We start from the raw sequence: 22,243 nt of genomic DNA, 5'->3' as shown, positions 1-22,243 counted from the left end.
CGTAAGTTTCATGGGTACATTCACCTAATTAAAATAACTAAGATTCTCTCCTAAACATTTGATCTGTTCCTTGAGTGTCTGTAGCATTAAAAAAAAAGAAAAGAAAAGAAAAAAGCACAAGATAAATAGTGAAGCTGTTCCAAAATTGTCTATCAGAGCATTTTTACAATGGAAAATGGCTTTTCAATGAAAAGAAAGTTCTTGTGAAAACGTTTCCATTTTGTTGAATAATTTTGGCTTTCATTGGAAAAAACCCAAAAACCTGAAAAATGTCAATGAAAATGAAAAAAAAAATTTTTTTTGTGTCCCTAGAGATTTTTCATGATGGAAAAAAGTTATTTCCCCATCAGCTCTAAGAAATATATCAATATCCATTAGCTAAATTTCCTGGTCATCATATATTTACATGGAAACAAATTTGCTCTAACATTATCTTTTTTTCATTTCCAGCACTAGATTTCTTTCCAAACGCGAGCGTGATTTTAGCAGCAAGAATGAGTTCATCTTTCATTGTTAATATTCCTAAGTGTATTCCTTCCTCTCAATTCACACCCACTACGATTAGACCAGCAGTAGCGGCTGTTGGTGATAAAGTTGCTATGCCAGGTAAGACGTATTCTTGATTTTCTCTTTTGATGTGTCGATTCTTTTAACTTGTCATTATTTTATTGGTTATAAACCATGACAGATGGACACCCTCAAAGGCCAAAGTCCTCCAGCCATCCACAGAAGACCAGATAGAGTATGAGCAACAACAGTGCAAGCTTCCTCACAATGCCTCACTGATGTGACTCAACCATGACTCAGAAGGACGATTTCTATGTGAGATAGGGCAGATTGATCTCCATGCCCATCAATCCTTGCCCTTTAATGGGACTGTCAAAAAGGCGGACAACTATGGTTCGATAGCCTTTTTGACATAGCCACCTGTCTAGCAGCAACTTAACTGATACCAGCAGGTCATGCCACACAGTCCACTGCATTCAGATAGCAATGACTTTAAGTCACTATGAGTAGGAATCCTGGCTGGATTTCAGTATTGAATTGATGAGTGGAATCCAGGCTAGTCCTGAGGCTTTTTGCATATTGTTCTATAATATTCAGTGCCAAGGTCACCAGAGAGTGTGATAATTTTGTAGTAAGTTTGTGGCATCATGCAGTAGACAATGCTAGTCACTTAATGGTGCTGAGGCCCTAAAGCAGTGGTTCCCAGTTATTTTTTGAGCCCACCCTGCAGGGCCAGCCCTAGCCATTTTGGTGCCCTACGCAGCCCCCACCTCCCGCCCTTCGGGGATGTGTGTGGCCCCAGGCCTCTGCAGGGGGAGGCAGGAGCAGGCTTGGGCGGAGTGGGGGGGTACTGGCCCCCAGCACAAAGAGAATTTCCATTAAAGTTTTTTCTGTTTTCCAACCAGTTCTTCCTGCAAGTAGCCATGTTATCCAATCCATGCCCTATAGATACCCACACTGCTCAATCCATATACCTACTCTGGCCCCTGGCTAGTCACGATGTTGCTTAGTTGAGGCACCATGGTTGTGGCCCGTGAGTTATGTATACACTGTAAATTTGGGAGAGAAAATCATTTTCAAAGTTCAGTTCTATTTTCACACTATCCTTTCTTCCCTCATTAATACAGACAACGAGGACTAGGTTGGCACCTTGCAATCTGTCCCCCTCTGTGTCAGCTCATCCTGTGCCAATGCTCTATCCACTCCTCACCTATCTGCACTGGTGAGGAAATAACACCTGCAGGGCAGCTACTTCTCCTACACATTACAACCCATGTTGCCTACCCAGGGGAGAGAAAGGGGCACCTTATGGTTCCTTACTCCCCTGTATGGGATGCTTGAGCCCTTTCTTAAATAACATCTGCAAACTGCAGCATCGGTAATAGGTTATGGTCTTGCTGCATTGATTGGTCATATGATTAATGTGAAGTTTTTATGCTGTCCTTTTTCAAGCTGTGACAGACACCGATCAGATCAAATCCCTCCACTCTTCCTCTACTGCCCAAGTTTACTTTGCGGGAGAATTCAAGAGTGTCTCATGTAGAATAGCCAGGGATCTTGTGAGCATGGACATTGATGATGGGAATTACAAGCTGACCACAGTCGTAGGCTACCAGGTGGGGGTAGAAGTCTGTGAAAAAGCTACAGGCTCCTTCTGCAATCGAGTCCTTCAGCCATCGTCGATTTACAGGTACTGTATGAGCCAACTGAAACGAAAGTGCATTCAGTATGGCTAAAATATTAGCCTTTGATAAGTCAGTGCTCTTACACAAGGTGATGCTGGCAACGTGAAAGCATGAGAGGGTTTCCTTTCTCTAGCAAATATAAAAAGGGTTAAATATTTGTTTTTGTTTTTTTAAAATGTGCTAGGCTGAGAGTTGTTTAAGAGTTGTTTCCTGCCCTGTGTAGTTCAGTCATTTCAGCTATAATTCAGGAGAGGTGAATTCTCAAAAATGCAACTTCCTTACTTCTGATTCATGGTCTCTAGTGTTTAATACATTTTGTTTAGACACCCAATGAAACCAAACACAATGCTTTTAGAGATGAACCTTTCAGGCTCCACAACTACCTTAGGACTGAGATATTCTGGGGAAGGCAACATGAGAGCTCTCTTAAAAAACATACATATGCATTCAGAAATGGGCTCTTATGTACACAGGACAAATTCTCTCCTCTGGTTCCAGCCCCTTTGCAAAGTATCCAGAATCTGGCTAGAGCTGCTGGGTTGAGACTAGAGCTGGTTAGGAATTTGCTGACAAAATAGTTTTTTCATTGAAAACTGCTGACTTGTCAAAACTGAAACTTTTTGTGGGAAAGGATCAGTTCTGACAAATTTCTGAACTTGAAAAAATGTTGAAAAAAGTTTTGAAATTGTTAAAACGTCCTTTTTTGACATTTTTCTAAGCAAAAAATTGTCAGTTTTCTGGTTTGAAACCACATTTTGTTTCTAAATTTAAGCTAATCATAGTACATTTTAAAATATTAAAAAGGTCAAAATCAAAAAGAAACATTTCAAAATGATTGAAACAAAACATTCTGATTGCCCCAAACAAATCCCCCTCCCCACCCGATATCCAGTTTGCAAAAATTTTGAGATTTTGAGTAAAGCTGGCAGACCTGGCTCCCATGCCAACCAACCCCCACTACAGACTAGAAGGTGTGCTGGGAAATTGAAAGGGCTCTTCCAATTCACAGCTGGGTACGGTTCCTTACAGCTTGTCTACACATTGCAACAGTGCACACTAGAGGGGTGTGATTTCTAAAGTGCACCAAGGCGTTGTGCACTAATTGGCCCATGTAGACTTTGCTGGGGTTAACTAAGTTCACTTGTGCACGTTACTTGAGTGCTCTTTGAAACAGATCTACGATAATGTGCACTGAGGAGCATTTAGTGCACATCAGCATGGTCTACACAGGCCAGTTAGTGCACAACACATTGTTGCACTTTAGAAATCACACCCCTCTAGTTCACATTGCCACACTCTATAGATAAGCCTTAGAGTTCATAGCCAACTGTTACAAATTACATCAGCCCTATACCTATTCTAACTTATGCTGAGGCTAGGGCACCTAAGGCTATTTCTACTATAAGGTACGCAGTGTAGCCACTCTTTGATGGTAGGAGAAAGCTCTCCTGCTGACAAAATAAAACCACCCCCAATGAGGGGCGGTAACTATGTCGGCGAGAAAGCATCTCCCGCCAACAAAGTGCTGTCCATATTGGCGTTTTTCTCAGTAAAACTTTTGTCGGTCAGAGGTTTTTTCACACCCCTGACTGACAAAAGTTTGACGGACAAAAGCCGTAAGAATCGAGGAGGCAGAATCCCATTTTGCAAGCACATATGGGCATCTGAGTGTACAATGCCAGCTTGTGAAGATGCAATGGATGCATGCACTGTTTTTCTAATTTTTCTCATTACACCTTCTGAAAATCAAAATGCTCTATCTAATGTAATGCATTATCTTTAGAAAGCTTCCTTATTACCAGATACCATAAGTGATAGTTCATAACTGTAAACTCAGACAAAAAGAAAAGTTATAGGTAGAGAACAAGGGTCTGGTCTAAAGCTTACCAAGTTCAAAGGAAGTCTTTCCAGTGATTTCATTGGGCTTTGAATCAGGCCCATAAAGTGACTCAGAGAGAGTAAAGAAAGAATTCCATTTACATGGATGAATTAAGAATGAAATGTGGAGATAGAAGAGTATGAGTGGATATGAAGTCAAAGAGGAAGGGAGGAGCAAATCCATGCAGAGTTTTGAAAAATGAGGATAGTTTCTTAGGTGAGTAAGAAACAGTGACAGACCCAAACCAAATCACTAGGTCCAAAACCCCTCCCGCCTAATACGGGTGAGCTTTAGAGCTGAATGCCAACTCACCATTTTGGACATGGGTCCATCTTAGTAAGGAACCATTTCAAGTAATGGTGGGATGGGAGTCAGAAGGTCCTTCTTTAGGAACACAGAACAGGCTGTGACAGCAATTTTCCATCATAAAAAAATGTTTGCCATTGTTTCTGGTGGACAATATTATCCTAAGGTTAAAAACCATCCAGAGCTAAAAACTGAACTAGACATACAGTGGCATTTTGTATGATCCTGCTAAGGAGAATGTTTAATGTTTATTTTTTTTCCATGTTTATTTAAGGGTGAATTTCTTTATTCTGGATGAAAATGCTGTAATCAGAGCTCACACAGGCTGGTCAGATGCCATACAAACAAACAATGGTGAGTCTCTAACGTAGTGAAAAAGTCACTTCAGTTATTCTCCTTAAGCTCCTGTCATTCGGAGTCATAAAATCACCCTGTTACAGGATAATAAGCTGTTCTGCTAAAGGTATTTTAATACTAGCCTTTCTCTATCCAGTTCATAGAACTGTGCAGAAACTTGGGACTGGATTATCATTTATACCAGAAGTATTTTATATCCACTTTGCAGTTAATCAGTTAATTTACACAGGTGTAAAGGGCTACAAAAAGGTGGAAGGCACGCGAGAAGCAGGCCCCTGGTTTCATTTAGCCTGATTCATCACTACAATATAGGGGTTAAATAATACTAATAACAAATAATTAATCTGTTTGAGATTTCAAAATAAGTAAACAACAACTTCCTGCACTAGGTTAGACATCTAATGCCTTGTCTTCACACAAAGTTGTATGGATTTAACTAATCTGGTATAAAAACTGATTTAGTTAAACCAGTGCAAAAGCTCAGCTTGGACACTCTTAAATTTATTTATACCTGACTTATATTGAATTAACATAAATGGATTCCTTGCTGAATTAAGCTGAATTGACATAAGCCATTTTAAAATTTATTTGAGAGATTCCACCTGGAGACTGCACCAGTTTAATTATTGATCTTAAAAAACCAGATGTTTAGGATATGACTACACTGAAATCAGAGGTGAAATTGCAGCATGCGCTGGCATATCTGTGCTAGCTTAGATGTGGCTAGTACGGCCAAAAATAGCACTGAAGATGTGGCAGCATGGCAGTGCAGGCATGCCAGGTACTCTGGGCACATACTTGCATTGCTAGCCTTTGCTGAACTCTGTGCCTTCACCTCTTCACTGCTACCTTGAGCTGCACTACCTAGATTAAAGCTAATGTCAGTATGTCAGACTGTCCTGCAATCACATCTCTGATTGTAGTGTACATATACCTTTAGACAAACTGCTAGTTCGTGTGTAAACAAGGCCTGAGTATCTGAATGCAAATAAAAACCACATGCTTAGATGTCTAAATAGTAGGGCTGTCAAACGATTAAAAAATAATTGCAATTAATTATGAGATTTAAAAAAAGTCGTGATTAATCACAGTTTTAATCGCACTGTTAAACGATAACAGAATACCAATTTAAATTTAGTATAAATATTTTTGGATGTTTTCCAACATTTTCAAATATACTGATTTCAATTACAACACAATACAAAAAGTGTACAGTGCTCACTTTATATTATTTTTGATTACATATATTTGCACTGTAAAAAAGATAAACAAAAGAAATAGAATTTTTCAATTCGTCTCATACAAGTACCGTAGTGCAATCTCTTTGTCGTGAAAGTTCAACTTTCAAATGTAGAATTTTTTTTTTTACGTAACTGCATTCAGAAACAAAACAAAACAATATAAAACTTTAGAGCCTACAAATCAAAGCATGAAGGATCATATGAATGTTTAGCATATCTGGCACGTAAATACCTTGCAACACTGGCTACAACAGTGCCATGCAAATACCTGTTCTCACTTTCAGGTGATATAAATAAGAAGCAGGCAGCATTATCTCCCGTAAATGTAAACAAACATGTTTGTCTTAGTGATTGGCTGAACAAGAAGTAGGACTGAGGGGACTTGTAGGCTCTAAAGTTTTACATTGTTTTGTTAACTGCGATGATAGTTCTACTAAATAGTACTACTTACACCCTCACACCATGGTGCAAAAGGGAAACATGGGTTTGAAAATCTACCCCGATGGCTTTAACTCTAAATATTTTGTCTTTTTACATTTTAGTGACAAGCTTCACGGCATATGATGGATCATTCTTAGGGCGGGCCGGAGGAATGATAGTGATCACAGTACTGCTTTCTGTTGGTATGTTTGTGCTCGTGGTTGGCTTAATTGTAGCAGCAGCTCTTGGAGGAAAAAAATCATAAATCGGGCAAGCCAAGATTGCCTTCCAGAACAAAAACGACTACCGATCTGAATGAACTGCTTTCCAGGAATCAAGAATATCTACAATAATGAGTGCTGTATTAAAAAGTGAATATGAAGAATTAGAAAGGGAATATGAAGAATTAGAAATAGTATAAATCAGAATTGAAGATGTATAATGTATCGGATGAAACCTGTATATAGCCTGATTTACAATGTGACAATTTTTCCATCAAGAGCTATCATCAGAGTTGGGCCCAAACCGAACAACCCTGAAGTTTGGTTCCAAGTTGGCTTGGGACTTTCTCTAGCTAAGGTACTTTGGTGCCATAAACAAAAATCCATCGTCATTAACCTGAGACATGTAGCTAGCGAGTTGTATATCACATGTGTCACAGTGCACGACTTTTAATTCTAGCAGCAACATTTCTGAGGGTGCTTGGGCAGGCTTCATATTTCAGTGTCTTAACACATCTGCTGTGTTAGTGGTTGTATGGTATACAATGGTTGATTATGGGTGCACTGAGGGCTATGGCTCATTGTATGTAGTGAATTTCTCTTTACACCCATGCATCAGAGGCCACCATCTTTGAGTCTGATATTTCACGTTGGCTGGACATGATATATAGTGCATTGTGATAACTGGCATAGGAGTTGATTTTATATACCTGATCCTTAGAGATGTTGAGCAGCTATAACTTCCATTAACCCAAATCCACAAGCATCTCATTGACATCAATGAACCCATAGGGCTCAAACCCAGGTTTTCAAAGGCCATAGGAACAACCACACTCCAACCCGCCACTTGGCAGTCTGCTGCCAATGGCTTACCTGGGACCCATGAAGCCCAGCCCCAGGGTTAGGCTCTGCCCTGAGGTCCATTTGGCATAGCCCCGAAGCAGCTGATTGGCCCATTGGCCCTACTTAGGACTGCAGTAGGAACAGTAAGTTGTCTGAACAACTGGGCTCCACTCTGCTTGAGACTGTGTATCTTGTGACTCCATGTCCTTGATTTCTTGGCATCTGACTTGTGGTTCTGGAACTCCAGTTTGTTTCCTGCCTCTGACCTCCTTGGTATCCTGACCCATCTTGACTCTGGTTCCTGACTTGTGGTTCTGATCCCCAGTTTGTCTTCTGCTTCTGACCTTCTAGTATCCTGACCCAGCTGACTCTTGCTCCAACTTCTAGGTTTGACCTGGTTGTGACATCCAGTACCTCTCAGGATCAGGCCCTACCATAGTATTGTAGTTGTCCTGATGAGTTTACATGGTTTGCATATTGATCCATAGTAACAGTTATTCTCCTGAAGGGTCTGTGCCCAGGGCCACTCTGAAAATTTTCACTTATGCTAACCACTAAAACTGAGCTGAAAGAGCTTTTATTGCTTTGAGCTGAAAGGCCTCATCTCAGCTGTCAGAATTTACTTTGATGTTTTGGCAACTGCACTCAGACCTCTGAAGTGGTCCAGCTGTTAGCCCTCGGAGGTGTAAGTATTTTCAATTAGTATTTTCAGTATAAATAATAATACCAATAACCAAATTAAATTCTTTAGGTTTGAGGCTCTGGGGTGGTTACAGATAACTTTAGTTTAGTCAAAGACTGTGAATGACACCACGAGTGATAGAATTAAAGACTTCATTTAAAATAGAAATTGAAAATAGAATAGATGGTTAAAGCAAACAGGAATTATGATATAACCATACACTGCATTTTTATACTCACATTCCAAAATGAAATGGTGCACCGGGGTGACCATTCCCTGAATGAGAAGAATGGGTAAATAATCCTTTTACTAATAGTACCTTGATAATGAATGAGCATGCTAATCTAAAATTAATGTGTTATCCTTTTTAAAATAATTTACAATAACATCCTTGATTAATTAGCATTAAGCCTATCTTTTACCATATCTATATTTCCGCTATATTGGCTATTTAATATTAAACATTATCTTTAACAACTGCGTAAATGCCAATCCAATAACTGTCAGTATAGATAGCAGCCTTCCACAAGAATTACATTACATCCAAAACTCTTGTTAGAGCCAAACACATTTACAACATGGCCTGGGGTTATGTCCTAAGTTATCTCTAACTTGGCTATGAATTGTCTTTCTTCACTTCACCCACAATTTACCACACCCTCGCTATTGTCAAGCCTAAACTTTGGCCCCAAAATGTATTCTCCACTTACATTTTTAGCACATTTCAATTATATTTTATGTAATATAAACAAACATCACTTTTATAGGCTACAGAGGACAGGTTCCCAATCATCGTCATGTGGCAAAAGGAAAAAAATACTGGGAAAAAAAATAGATTGAGAAGATGGAGTCTGAGTTTAATGGAGATGTGAATATGGCAGACCCCTACATAATTATATAAAAGTACAGCCTATAACTAAGAGAGAGAGTGGGAAATGATAGAAATACATTGGGCCAAATTCTACTCTCAGACAAACCCATGCAAACCCATTGACTTCAATGAGGATGCACAGGTGTAAGTGTGAGCAGAATTTGGCTCTTTGGGCTGAATCCAAAGCCCACTGAAGTCAATAGGAAGCTTTCCATATGACTTCAGTGAGTTCTGGATCAGGTCCTTTATGTTTGGTATCATCGGGTAAATGTACCCCTCCAAATCTTACAACTAAGTATAAATGTAACTGTCAGTGATTACTTTTATGAAGTAATAACTGTGTCAAAATGAAATAAATGACAATCTGTGATGAGGATTTAAAAGCAATAATAATAGTGAAAATTCGCTGCAGTTTCATGATGATGCTGAATTCATGAAACCCATAATAGCAAGAGTGTGATATATCAACAGAGGGCATTCAACAACTGCTCTAGAGCAGTTATTCATTTGTTAGGGGCATAATTCCTATCAATGATCAATTAGCAATGATGTCCGTTGGCATTGGTGTTATGGTTTACAATCCTTGACCATATTTTCATAAATTGCATTCAAGTCCTTGGTTTAATAGAATGCACGTAATCTACATTGTACTGTCCTGCTAAATTGTTATGTGTTCAAACTCATAAAAAATGTAAGCTTTCCCCCACCCACCTATCTCATGTAATAAAAAGGGCTTGGGGTTGCTTCCTCTCTTCTGAACACTTTGCTTTTTTTTTTTCAGAGGAGTTTTGAACATGTGAACTACTTTGACTTTCAAATAAAAATATGAATGTTGTATATAAAATAATGACCTCCGTGAATATGTTCTGATGTTTTTGCAATGCAACTGAATCTGGGTTGAAAGGAAAAAACTCCAGCCTGAATGAAAAAATTAAGTTGGATTATTTTCCTAGAAGGGTGACCTGATAAAAAAGCAGACATCAAATAGTAAAACATTTTGACAAGACTGATTTGTTATTCCTTTAGACCATTCTCCAAATTTGACTGAAATGCATTTGGGCCTGAGGCCTGGTCTACACCTATGGATTCCAAGGCAGAAGGGATCACTGTGATCATTTAGTCTGACATCCTGTATAACACAAGTTGTAGAACTTCCCCAAAATAATTCCTAGAGCAAATCTTTTGAAAAACACTTGTATAACTACATTGGCTAGGGATGTGATTTTTTTTTAACCAATACAAGATCTAGTGTGGATGCACTTATAATAATATAAAAGAGTGTGGAGGGTGCGGAGGGGAGGTAGTATCCCTTTAACTATACCTATATGGTCAAAGCAGTACAGCTGTCTAGTGCAGACCTTATTCTCCTTTGCGCTGCATGTTGTGTATTCACTTACACCTGTTCAAAGTGAGTGTAAAATGCTACGAAAGCAAAATGGTAGAGTTTTTTTACACAAATTTTGCACTAATTTTGCACTGATATAAATGTTGGCGCTAGATGCAGTGCAGCAAAGAATCATGCCCTTTGTTTGAACCAGGGGAACAGCAGTCCCTCTCATTCTAACGTCAGGACAGATGATTGAGAAAGCTTGGTAGCGCTTTTCCAGGTGTCAATAAACAGTGGTATTTGCACGCCTTACTCCAAACAATGCTTTGTCAGTTGAGACCTACTTTCTCGTTAATTTCCAGCCTTGGGCATCTTGAGCTACTTACTATTTACTATGGGTATTTTAAAATAAATCACATATTGATTCTGTATTGTTAATTAAGGGACTGATCCTGTGTGGTGATGAGTTCCCCCAGAGAAGTGTAGAACACCTTCAATTGCTAATGAAGTCACTGGGTGGTGCTGGTGCTTTGCACTTATCCCCATCATACTGTTTAAATATGAATAGTCCTACCATAAATGAAACAATGAATTCACAGTACTGTAGCTCTTTTGGGTAATGTTGATCACTAATTTGGCTCCTGAACCACTGAGGTCTCAGTATCGCTGGAATAGAACTAAATACAGTACAGAGTAGACGTGCCAATAAATACAGTAGAGCTGCCACGCACATTAACATATTGTAATATACATGACAAATTATCATGCAAAAGGTCTTTGTCTGATTACTACAAAGAAAAGGAAGACTTGTGGCACCTTAGAGACTAACCAATTTATTTGAGCATAAGCTTTCGTGAGCTACAGCTCACTTCATCAGATGCATTCCTGATTACTAGTATTACATATGTTACTTTTCCCTGTGGATCTTCTCCCTGGACAGACTGGTGCATCAGGTGCCTGGTATAGTGCCCAACAATGTGTAAAATGCCTTCAGAGTTATAAAGAACTTTTCACAGACTTCTGCTACGAAGATAAATTCTCCACTTAGTTACAGTGCACAGGAACTGCTGAGACACAGAGGGCATAGATGACTGAACCAACACAGCCAACTTATGTATGCACTATTATTTATTTATTTATATCGTGGTAGCTCCTAGGAACTGTAGTCATGGACAGGGAACCCATTGTGCTAGGTGCTGTACAAACACAGAACAAAACCCCAAAGAGCTTACAGTCTCCTGATGTTGGCTTTCCTGATGTCAGAAAATCTGCTCCCATGCTGCTGAGGAACTCTCTGGACTTCATATGTGAAGATGAAGACAGTCATTCTCAGTCCTGCTCACTCCCAATCTCACTCCCTGACATACTCTCATATAGAGGATTGCTGTTGGAAAAGAGCAATAACCAGTTGCACTGGAGTCTTGAAGGGAACTTATTCAGAAAATATCGGTTACTTCCATTATTGAACAGAGGAAACAAACATAAATGAGATTCCTTTTGTATTATTCACACTAACTACACTTGTGGAAGAAAAGCACATTGAAAACTATGACTTGCTGAAAGCAACCAGATTCCTGTCTCTGGCAGTTGTTCATTCAAGTTATTTATTCCCTTTTTTATAACGTTGCAACTGCCTTTTGCTACAGGTGTACTACCCATGCCTATGTCATTCCCTAAGCTGTGGATCATGCCCCAGGAAGTGGAATATTAAGATCACTATTTCCAAGCTGTTATCTATGCCACAGAATTGAACCATTTGTAACAACCAGTTTAAGAAAAAATATTTCAGTGCATCCACACCCACTGTACTGAACCAGTTTGAGTTTTTCTCCACATTCACAGTAGAACTGTACTAAACAACTTCAGTTACAATGCTTTCTGGGCAACTCGCCCACAATTCCTGGCTCAGCTTCCAGAAGCAGTGCATTCTGGGAGATTTTGTAAAGCTGCCAGGGCACTGTAGAATACTAGTGGGAGAACCAGCACCAGTTCAACTAAAATAATTTTTAAACACATTTAGTTAAATCAGCGCAAACTCCCAGATCCACTTACATCAGTTTGATAACAATGATAACATTTCAGCTTAATTTGATAAATTATCCTGGTTCAGATTCACCATGCACTACCATACTGAGGTTGAGCCCCCATATTGTTATTATGATTATTACTATTATTATTACTGTTATCATAGCACCTAATAGACTCAGTTGTGGACCCAGATTCTGCTGTGATAGGTGCTGTACAACACAGAACAAAAAGACAGTCCCTGCTCCAAAGAGTTTACAGTCTATGTAGAAGACAAGAGACAACAGATAGATACAGACAGACTGATCTGGGAGCATAAGGAAACAATGAGACAACAGTGGTCAGCATAATAGATCTCTGCACGCCAGCAGCCAAACCACTGTAAAGCTTTTTGTAGGCATCAGGGCAAAGGAGAGTTTTACGGAGGCATTCAAAGGAAAAAAATGAAGTAGCTTGGCATATGTTTATGGGGAGCTCCTCCAAAGCATGAGGAGCAGCCTGGGAGACAGCATGAACATGCTTATTTGAAAATTCAACAAGTGGGCCATGGAGGCTCACTAGAGAAAGGAATCAACCTCTCAGTAGTGAAAGAGAGATGACAGATAGGGTGCGGATAGGATGTGAAGGGCCTTGAAAGTGAAGACAAGTAGCTTATGTTTTATGCAATGGAGAAGGGGGAGCCAGAGAAGGGTGACATGCTCAAAGCACTAGGCTAGGAAAATGATCTCTGCAGCAGTATTCTGAATGGATATGCACAGAGCTTAATTTGGTTCAAGTTTACTATGCACTGCCCATTCTGAGCTTGATTTTACACTGGTTTCAGAGTAACAGCCGTGTTAGTCTGTATTCGCAAAAAGAAAAGGAGTACTTGTGGTACTTGTGGCTACAGCAAGCTGTAGCTCACGAAAGCTTATGCTCAAATAAATTGGTTAGTCTCTAAGGTGCCACAAGTACTCCTTTTCTTTTTGCGATTTTACACTGTGTATTCTTTACTCTGGCTCTACTGAAATTATGCCTTAGGCAACATACCTCAATACAGTGTTTCTGCTAGAAGTCTGCAGCAAGTCTTGGAATTTCTATTGTGTCTGCATTCTGTGGGCTGCTTTTTTAAAAAACTGATTATAGACGGGACTGATAGTGCCACCTATTATTCGGTTGCCCATTATAGGACCCATTTAAGACTTCCCATTATCAGATCCTGTTTTCAGTTGTTTATAACTTTGTCAAATTTTAACCATTTGGGCTCAAATTTTCCATGCTAGGTGTCTGCCCCAGATTGATTTTTTTTCCCTTTCTTAATTTCAGGCAAAACTGTTTGGCTGTTTGTGAGAACAAGTCTAGGAAAAATACATTGTTTTGTCCATATAAAAAAAATTGGCAACCTTTTGTTTGAACAGTTCAAGGGTCCCCATATTTTGGAGCAGGGACTTGATATTTGGCAGGGGGGGTGGTCTTTGTGTCAGGGTGTGATAGGGTGTACAAACATCATACAACCCAATAAAGAGTTAACAGGAGGCTGGGAGCCCAATTAGCTCACCATGTTGTACCTAGAGGGTGGGTCAGGCTCAATTTGGTATCAAAACCAGCTGGTAGGAGCTGGGTGGTTGCCATAAAAGAAGGAATTCAGCAGACTAGGAGGCTAAGAGCATCTGTTAGGCTAGGGGAGATGCTGGGTAGAATTCTTCTTTTGGGTGGAGTTGCTGAAGAGAGGAATAAGCTGCAGGAGCTAGCAATAACTTTAGTGGTGGGTCTGTAAAGAGGTAGAATAGGAGCAGCCCTAGCCATTTGTTAACTAGGGTGAAAAACATTTTGAGCTGTCCCCCTGAAGTGGCTAAGCCCCTCCCACCCAAAAAAGTTAGGTGTGAGCACCCTGCTTGCCCATCCTTAGACCCAACCCTGGACAGAACTTGAGGGAAATGACTGCGGGGAGGGTGCCCTGACAATAGAACAAAGGGGAACTGGGAGAGAGACTGAAATCTCAAACCTATAGGGGAAAAAGTGAGTTGTTGTTGTCTTTTCATGTCACTTGGTGAAGAGACTGGAATTGAAGATGACCCTGACGGGCTCACTAACAGGTTCACTACCTGGGTCTTAATACTGTTGAAGGACACTGATGTCCTGGAAGGGGTGGGACTCCAGAGGGACGTGGCTAGAAAACCAAGTACCCCAGGGGAGAAGGACTAGGACTGGCTGGGCAAGGAGACCCGGGACAAACAGTTGGAGTAGGAGGGAACAGGCTACCTTAATTAGGGAATTTCCTAACTTTTGAGTTCTTGACTTTGCAACTTTAATGTTCTTTTAAGGTACTTTTGTGTGTGTAATTACACACGTATCTCTTACAGTAAAACCTGCAGTACAGACTATCTCCCAACCTTAAGAGACCACTTGAAAGCACCTTCAAGTTTTTTTTTTCCTGTTCAATTTTGTTAATCTTTTAGGCCATTTATTCTGATCACTTTCAGTCACTTAAAACAGATTTTACTGTATCAAAATAATGCTTGTATTTCTACAGTGTCTTTCATTTCAAAGGATCCTAAATGAATTTAACACGCTTTAGATCATCTTCACTACACCCACCTATGAAATGCAGCCACCTGTAGGTTGAATGTAGTGGCTGTTTAATGTAGAGAGCAATGCTATGCAACAGTCTAACACAAGACGTGAAGAAGCAATCAATTAGGGTGACCAGATAGCAAGAGTGAAAAATTGGGACACTTTTTTTCGGAGGAGAGGTTTAGTTATACGTATAAGACAAAGCCCCTAATATCAGAAAGGTCCTGCTGATATTGGAATGTCTGGTCACCCTACAACCAATTAAAACTGCAGGAGGAAACTAGGTAGGCTGCATTTAATTACCCAAGTTGGTGTTTGACTAGGATGCCCAGCGTTATCTCTGCTACTCATACGAAACATGTTGCAAGTTGTCAGCTCAGTTTTATATTTCATTAGAACCACAAACTTCCAGCAACACAGTCCTCTACTGTTGCCAGGCCAGGGCTTTAGCTCAGTACAGAATTAGAAGGAAAAGTGCCACCTACTAGATCACCAGACTCTGCATAACCTTAAATGTTCCTTGGAAATCTCCCTGCCAAGTACTGATCTGTTTAGCTTGTGCGTGTGGCAAAAACACAATACAAAGTAGAACCACTGTAAACTACACAAACTCAAGAAAAAAGAAAAGGAGTACTTGTGGCACCTTAGAGACTAACCAATTTATTTGAGCATGAGCTTTCGTGAGCTACAGCTCACTTCATCGGAAACTCAAAGAGTGCCCACAATCACTGAGAGCCCTGTACAACCACTGCATACTCTGAGTTCTTTCCCAGAAGTCATGCTGCCAGAAATCCTTCTTGTAATATTACCCAAATACTTGTGGTATGTACATCACTATGCAGTCTGCTTTCGGATGGGGGTGATTTTCTTTGTTTCTACAATTCTCTTGTAATAGAAAAATCAAAAGACAGAATACTAGGTTTGCTGAAATGTTCATGACTGAGATGCAAAGAGCAATTGATTGAGATACTAAAGTTTGAGGAAAGCCCTGAATCCCAGTGCTAGTTCCCTCTGAGACATCAGGTCAATTTTAGAGTCTTTAATTCAGTGATAATAGAATGCAATTGTACAGGAGTTTTGCCCTGTCCTGCTACCTCAGTAGGTGCTGTAGAAGTATTTGCTTTAGCAAGTTGAGGGAGAGATAGTGAGTGAAACTGACCAATGAACCTGAAAATGTTTGTGAGAAATTCCTGTTAGTCTGGCTTTTTTACTCTTATCTTCTGCAAAAACAGGAATAACAGCTAAGTGAAACTACTGGAGGCATTTGTAGTTTCTCATCATGGAGTATGTTCAACCCCAGTTCAGTACAAGAGAGGATTGTTCTTTCTTTTTTCATCTGCATCATTAACATCCACTGGATGGGGAGGGTCAGGTAAGGGTGTGGGAAAGGGTTGGAAAGGCTACTAATCCCTTGAAGAGCAAGTTAAACAAAATCTTAAACTCTGGAAAAGTTTTATTAGAAGGCTGACTTTTGCTGGGGGGAAGCCCAAATTATTTAGAATGCAGTATACTCCAAGACAGTGATTCAGGACTCCATCTATGTAGTAAACTAAATTCTACTTTTGTCACCTATTAAAAACAAGAATCCAAAAAAGTGGGTCATATTGCAACATAATGCAATTCTGCACAGTTCACAGGCTGCACTACAAAACTACATATTATGGAGCTCTTTACAATTCATTCAGTTTACTGTGTTCATTGTCACTTACAGAAACAACAAGCTCAACCTAGGCAAAAGTTTTGCAGTGAATCTCAAGTAAGATATTAATACTTAACAGCCTATTTCTCCTTGCAGACTGCAGGGACTTTCTGATTCCAACTGTGGAATTTGGATATTTTCAAGGATTCTTAACTAAGTGTTAAGATGAAAAGCCACAAGCACAATTATGATCATCTAGTTTGACCTCCTGTATAAAACCCAGTAACTTCTGCATCAAGCCCATAACTTAGTTAGAGCTATAGCATATGGTATGGTGATATTCCCTGTCTTGGGGAGGGCTTGTATGGGATTTTGAACTGAGCTATCTTGTGAGAGTCATACATGGTTCTCATCAATCATAGATATTACTCCAGCTAGGCTTTTAATACTTGAAGTGGAAGGTAATACTGAGGCTATGTCTACACTGGGGGGAAAAAAACAACGCAGAACTGAGTCTCAGAGCCTGGCTCAACTGACAAAGGCTCATGAGACTCATGCCATGGGGCTAAAAGTAGCAGTGTAGAGGTTCCTACTTGGACTGGAGCCACTCCCCCTTGACAAATTTTCAGAGCCCAGGCTCCAAACCTGAGTCAGCCTATCTATGCTGCTATTTGTAGCCCCATAGCATGAGCCTCAGAAGCCTGAGTCAGTGATGCAGGCTCTGAGGCCTGGTCTACAGTATGCGATTATGTCAAATTTAGCCGCATTAGGTCGAATTAAAACTAAATCCATCCACACAACCAACCCAGTTTTGTCGACTTAAAGGGCTCTTAAAACCAGTTTCTGTTCTCCACCTTGGCAAGGGGAGAAGCGCTAAAATCGACATTGCTGTTCTGGATTTGAGGTACTGTGGACGCAATTTGACAGTATTGGCCTCCAGGAGCTTTCCCAGAATGCTCCATTGTGACTGCTCTGGACAACACTTTCAACTCAGATGTACTAGCCAGGTAGTCAGGAAAAGTCCTGGGAACTTTTGAATTTCATTTCCTATTTGGCCAGCGTGGCGAGCGCATCAGCATGGACGGAACGGGAGGTACTGGATCTGATCTCTGTATGGGGAGAAGAATCCGTGCAGGCAGAACTCAGTTCCAAAAGACGAAATGCCGATATAGATGCCAAAATCTCCAAAGGCATGGCAGAACCCCAGGCTGAGCTGAGCGGGGTCGGGACCCTACCTGGCAGGAGCCGGCAACCGGACCCCAGACCGGCAGCGGGCTGAGCCGCTGAGCCCACTGCTGATCTGGGGTTCCAGCCGCCGTCCCCGCTCAGCCCGCTGCTGGCCTGGGTGAACGGAACAAAAATTGGCATGCATGCCGCATGTTGCCGACCCCTGCATTAAATGAGTGTGATGAGAGGAGGCAGGATGCAATGCTGAGGCTAATGGGGGAGCAAACTGACATGCTCAGGCGTCTGGTGGAGTTGCAGGAAAGGCAGCAGGAGCACAGTCCGCCGCTGCAGCTCCTGTATAACCGCCTGCCCTCCTCCCCAGGTTCCATATCTTCCTCATCCAGACGCCCAAGAACACGAGGGGAGAGGCTCCAGGCACCCAGCCACTCCACCCCAGAGGATTGCCCAAGCAACAGAAGGCTGGCATTCAATAAGTTTTGAACTGTAGTGTGGCCTTGTCCTTCCCTCCTCCCCTTATCCACGATCCCACTGGTGCTTCCCTCCTCACCCACCCCTCCTGGGCTACCTTGCGAGTTTTCCCCCTATTTGTGTGATGAATTAATAACGAATGCATGATTTTGAAACAATAATGACTTTATTGCCTCTGAAAGTGGTGATCAAAGGGGGGAGGGCGATTGACTTACAGGGAAGTAGAGTCAACCAAGGGGGCGGGTTTTCATGAAGAAGAAACAAACAGAACTGTCACACAGTAGCCTGGCCAGTCATGAAACTGGTTTTCAAAGCTTCTCTGATGCGCTGCATGCCCAGCTGTGCTCTTCTAATCGCCCTGGTGTCTGGCTGCGCGTAACCAGCGGCCAGGCGATCTGCCTCAACCTCCCACCCCGCCTTAAACATCTCCCCCTTACTCTCACAGATATTATGTAGCACACAGCAAGCAGCAATAACAATTGGAATATTGGTTTCGCTGACTTTTCCTTTCACTTTTTAACCATGGTCCTTGTATGATTCTTACAGAGAGTAAGAGATGGGGAGAAGGGAGGTAAAGAAAGTGGGGGAAGGGGACAGAAGGGGGGTAAAGGAGTGGGGAAACACCTGCAGCTTCTTGTATAGCACTAGGGCTCAGAGTGAAACTTCCCCAGGAGTGGAGGGCTCTCAATCCAGCCCCTGCTGAATCCTTGATCTAGGACTTGCTATAACAATATCCAGCTCTTTGCGGCCTAGTCAGGAAAGACAACTCTTTCTGCAGCCCCTGAGATTGGGATTCCTGCCCCCTATTGGAGGCTTTAGATCCTGCTCTGCTCTCCTCTGATCACTGCTACACCATCCCCAGCGGCTTCTAGTATTGAACAGCTGCTGGGTCCTTGCTTTGAGAGAAGTCTGTGAACATGTCCTCATCGCTATCGTGATCGCGCTATCATCGCTTCCTTAACTGCTTTTGCAGGTTCTGCACATACTGCAGGATAATGCACGAGGTGTTTACAATGCTCCCAACTGCAGCGGTGATCTGAGCAGGCTCCATGCTTGCAGTGCTATGGCGTCTGCGCAGGCAATCCAGGAAAAAGGGCGCGAAATGATTGTCTGCCGTTGCTTTCGCGGAGGGAGGGAGGGGTGACTGACAACATGTACCCAGAACCACCCGCGACAATGTTTTTGCCCCATCAGGCATTGGGAGCTCAACCCAGAATTCCAATGGGCAGCAGAGACTGCGGGAACTGTGGGATAAGCTACCCATAGTGCATTGCTCTGAAACGACGCTAGCCACGGTACTGTGGACGCACTCCGCCGACTTAATGCGCTTAGTTGGGACACACACAATCGACTGTATAAAATCGCTTCCTAAAAATGGACTTCTATAAAATTGACCTAATTTTGTAGTGTAGACGTACCCTGAGACTCACTGCTCTGGGGTTTTAGGTGGTGATTGGTTGGTTTTTTGTTTTTGGGTTTTTTTTGCTTGCAATGCAGATGTACCATTCGTTTCTGCCTGGTGTAGTCCCAGGTACAAGGTGAGGCAGCTGGCTGGAGAACATGGTACAGGATCCTCTGCTTCTTGGTTTCTCTTCCCTTGACTGGTCTCAAGTACTAGGTTCATGGCTTTCCCCATATGGATTCATTCCTGGACTTTGCAGAAAGTGGTGGACAACTTCAGCCGTTAAATAATATACTTAAAGTTCAGAAATGCCTTTCTCTGATCTAGGGGTAATTCTGTGTCACACTTAAGCACTGACTTGTCAACTGAGCAAGGTCTGAGAAGTACTTTTAAGTTCCAGTCTAGTATTCTCCCTGAATATTCTTTGTAGCTACCTACTGACTAGTCCAGTAGCTAGACTGACTTACATTCATTACTTTCAACCTCACTCACATTTTATTTCCCTTCATTTTTTTCTCTGTCATCTTCTTCTAGGAGTCTCTCTCTGTCTCTTTCCATTAGTCTTCTGCTTCCCTTCTTGTAGAAAGAGCTCTTTTCTCTTTCATACTTTCTCACAAAACAACGTATAAGGATCTTTTAAATAAGCTCCTTTGTGCTAAGGAAGATTAGAGAGCCTATCAAAATAAAAAACTCAATAGTGGGGGATTTCAATTATCTCCATATTGATAATCTCCGTACATGTCACCTCAGGACAAAATGCAGAGACAAAATTTCTCGATACTTTAAATGACTGCCTCTTGGAGCAGATGGTACAGGAACCCATAAGGGGAGAGGCAACTCTCGATCTAGTCCTGAGTGGAGTGCAGGATCTGGTCCAAGAGGTAACTGTAACAGGACCGCTTGGAAACAGTGACCATAATATAGTAACATTTAACGTTCCTGTGATGGAGAGAACACCTCAACAGCCCAACACTGTGGCATTTAATTTCAGAAAGGGGAACTATGCAAAAATGAGGAGGTTAGTTAAACAGAAATTAAAAGGTACAGTGACTCGAGAGAAATCCCTGCAAGCTGCATGGACACTTTTCAAAGACACCATAATAGAGGCTCAACTTCAATGTATACCCCAAATTAAAAAAAACAGTAGAAGAACTGAAAAAAGAGCCACCATGGCTTAACAATCAAGTAAAAGAAGCAGTGAGAGATAAAAAGGCATCTTTTAAAAAGTGGAAGTCAAATCCTAGTGAGGTAAATAGAAAGGAGCATAAACACTGCCAAATTAAGTGTAAAAATATAATAAGAAAAGCCAAAAAGGAGTCTGAAGAACAGCGAGCCAAAAACTCAGACGGTAATAACAAAATGTTTTTAAGTACATCAGAAGCAGGAAGACTGCTAAACAACCAGTGGGACCCCTGGACGATTGAGATACAAAAGGAGCACTTAAAGACAATAAAGTCATCGTAGAGAAACTAAATGAATTCTTTGCTTCAGTCTTCACAGTTGAGGATGTTAGGGAGATTCCCAAACCTGAGCCGTCTTTTGTAGGCGACAAATCTGAGGAATTGTCACAGTTTGAAGTATCACTAGAGGAGGTTTTGGAATTAATTGAGAAACTTAACAGTAACAAGTCACCAGGACCAGATGGCATTCACCCAAGAGTTCTGAAAGAACTCAAATGTGAAATTGCGGAACTATTAACTATGGTTTGTAACCTGTCCTTTAAATCAGCTACTGTACTCAATGACTGGAAGATAGCTAATGTAAAGCCAATATTTAAGAAGGGCTGTAGAGGTGATCCTGGAAATTACAGACCAGTAAGTCTAACATCAGTACCGGGCAAATTAGTTGAAAATAGTAAAAAATAAAATTGTTAGACACAAAGAAGAGCATAAATTGTTGTGCAAAAGTCAACATGGTTTCTGTAAAGGGAAATCATGTCTTACTAATCTATTAGAGTTCTTTGAGGAGGTCGACAAACATGTGAACAAGGAGGATCCAGTGGCCATAGTGTACTTAGATTTCCAGAAAGCCTTTGACAAGGTCCCTCACCAAAGGCTCTTACGTAAATTAAGTTTCATGGGATAAGAGAGAAGATCCTTTCATGGAATGAGAACTGGCTAAAAGACAGGGAACAAAGGGTAGGAATAAACGGTAAATTTTCAGAATGGAGAGGGGTAACTAGTGGTGTTCCCCAAAGGTCAGTCCTAGGACCAATCCTATTCAACTTATTCATAAATGATCTGGAGAAAGGGGTAAACAGTGAGGTGGCAAAGTTTGCAGACAATACTAAACTGCTCAGACCAAAGCAGACTGTGAAGAACTTCACAAAACTAAGTGATTGGGCAACAAAATGGCAAATGAAATTTAATGTGGATAAATGTAAAGTAATGCACATTGGAAAAAATAACCCCAACTATACATATAATATGATGGGGGCTAATTTAGCTACAGCTAATCAGGAAAGAGATCTTGGAGTCATGGATAGTTTTCTGAAGACGTCCATGCAGTACGCAGCGGCAGTCAAAAAAGTGAACAGGATGTTAGGAATCATTAGAAAAAGGGATAGAGAATAAGATGAAGAATATCTTCTTGCCCTTATATAAATCCATTGTACGCCCACATCTTGAAT

At 41.1% G+C, this 22,243-nt stretch overlaps 1 protein-coding gene and 1 long non-coding RNA gene across 2 annotated transcripts in view; one reads left to right on the top strand and one right to left on the bottom strand.

The window, feature by feature from the left end:
• LOC142070648 (uncharacterized) overlaps positions 1-22,243 on the bottom strand; it is a 42,773-nt gene that overhangs the window by 10,164 nt on the left and 10,366 nt on the right. Inside the window, exon 2 of the long non-coding RNA XR_012666592.1 lies at positions 11,572-11,723. This is a non-coding gene — a long non-coding RNA (uncharacterized LOC142070648). The remainder of the gene's footprint in view (positions 1-11,571; positions 11,724-22,243) is intronic.
• On the top strand, positions 457-8,471 carry LOC125634046 (uroplakin-2-like). The gene is made up of 4 exons (XM_048844251.2): positions 457-606; positions 1,960-2,197; positions 4,652-4,731; positions 6,518-8,471. The coding sequence occupies exons 1-4, from the start codon at positions 495-497 to the stop codon at positions 6,658-6,660; spliced, it is 573 nt and encodes a 190-aa protein (XP_048700208.2). The 5' UTR covers positions 457-494; the 3' UTR covers positions 6,661-8,471.

The sequence above is a fragment of the Caretta caretta genome, chromosome 1 (genome assembly GCF_965140235.1).
Source record: "Caretta caretta isolate rCarCar2 chromosome 1, rCarCar1.hap1, whole genome shotgun sequence".
In the NCBI taxonomy this organism is placed as follows: Eukaryota; Metazoa; Chordata; order Testudines; family Cheloniidae; genus Caretta; species Caretta caretta.
Note: the sequence above shows the minus strand (reverse complement) of the source record. Positions and strands in the feature narration are given on the sequence as shown.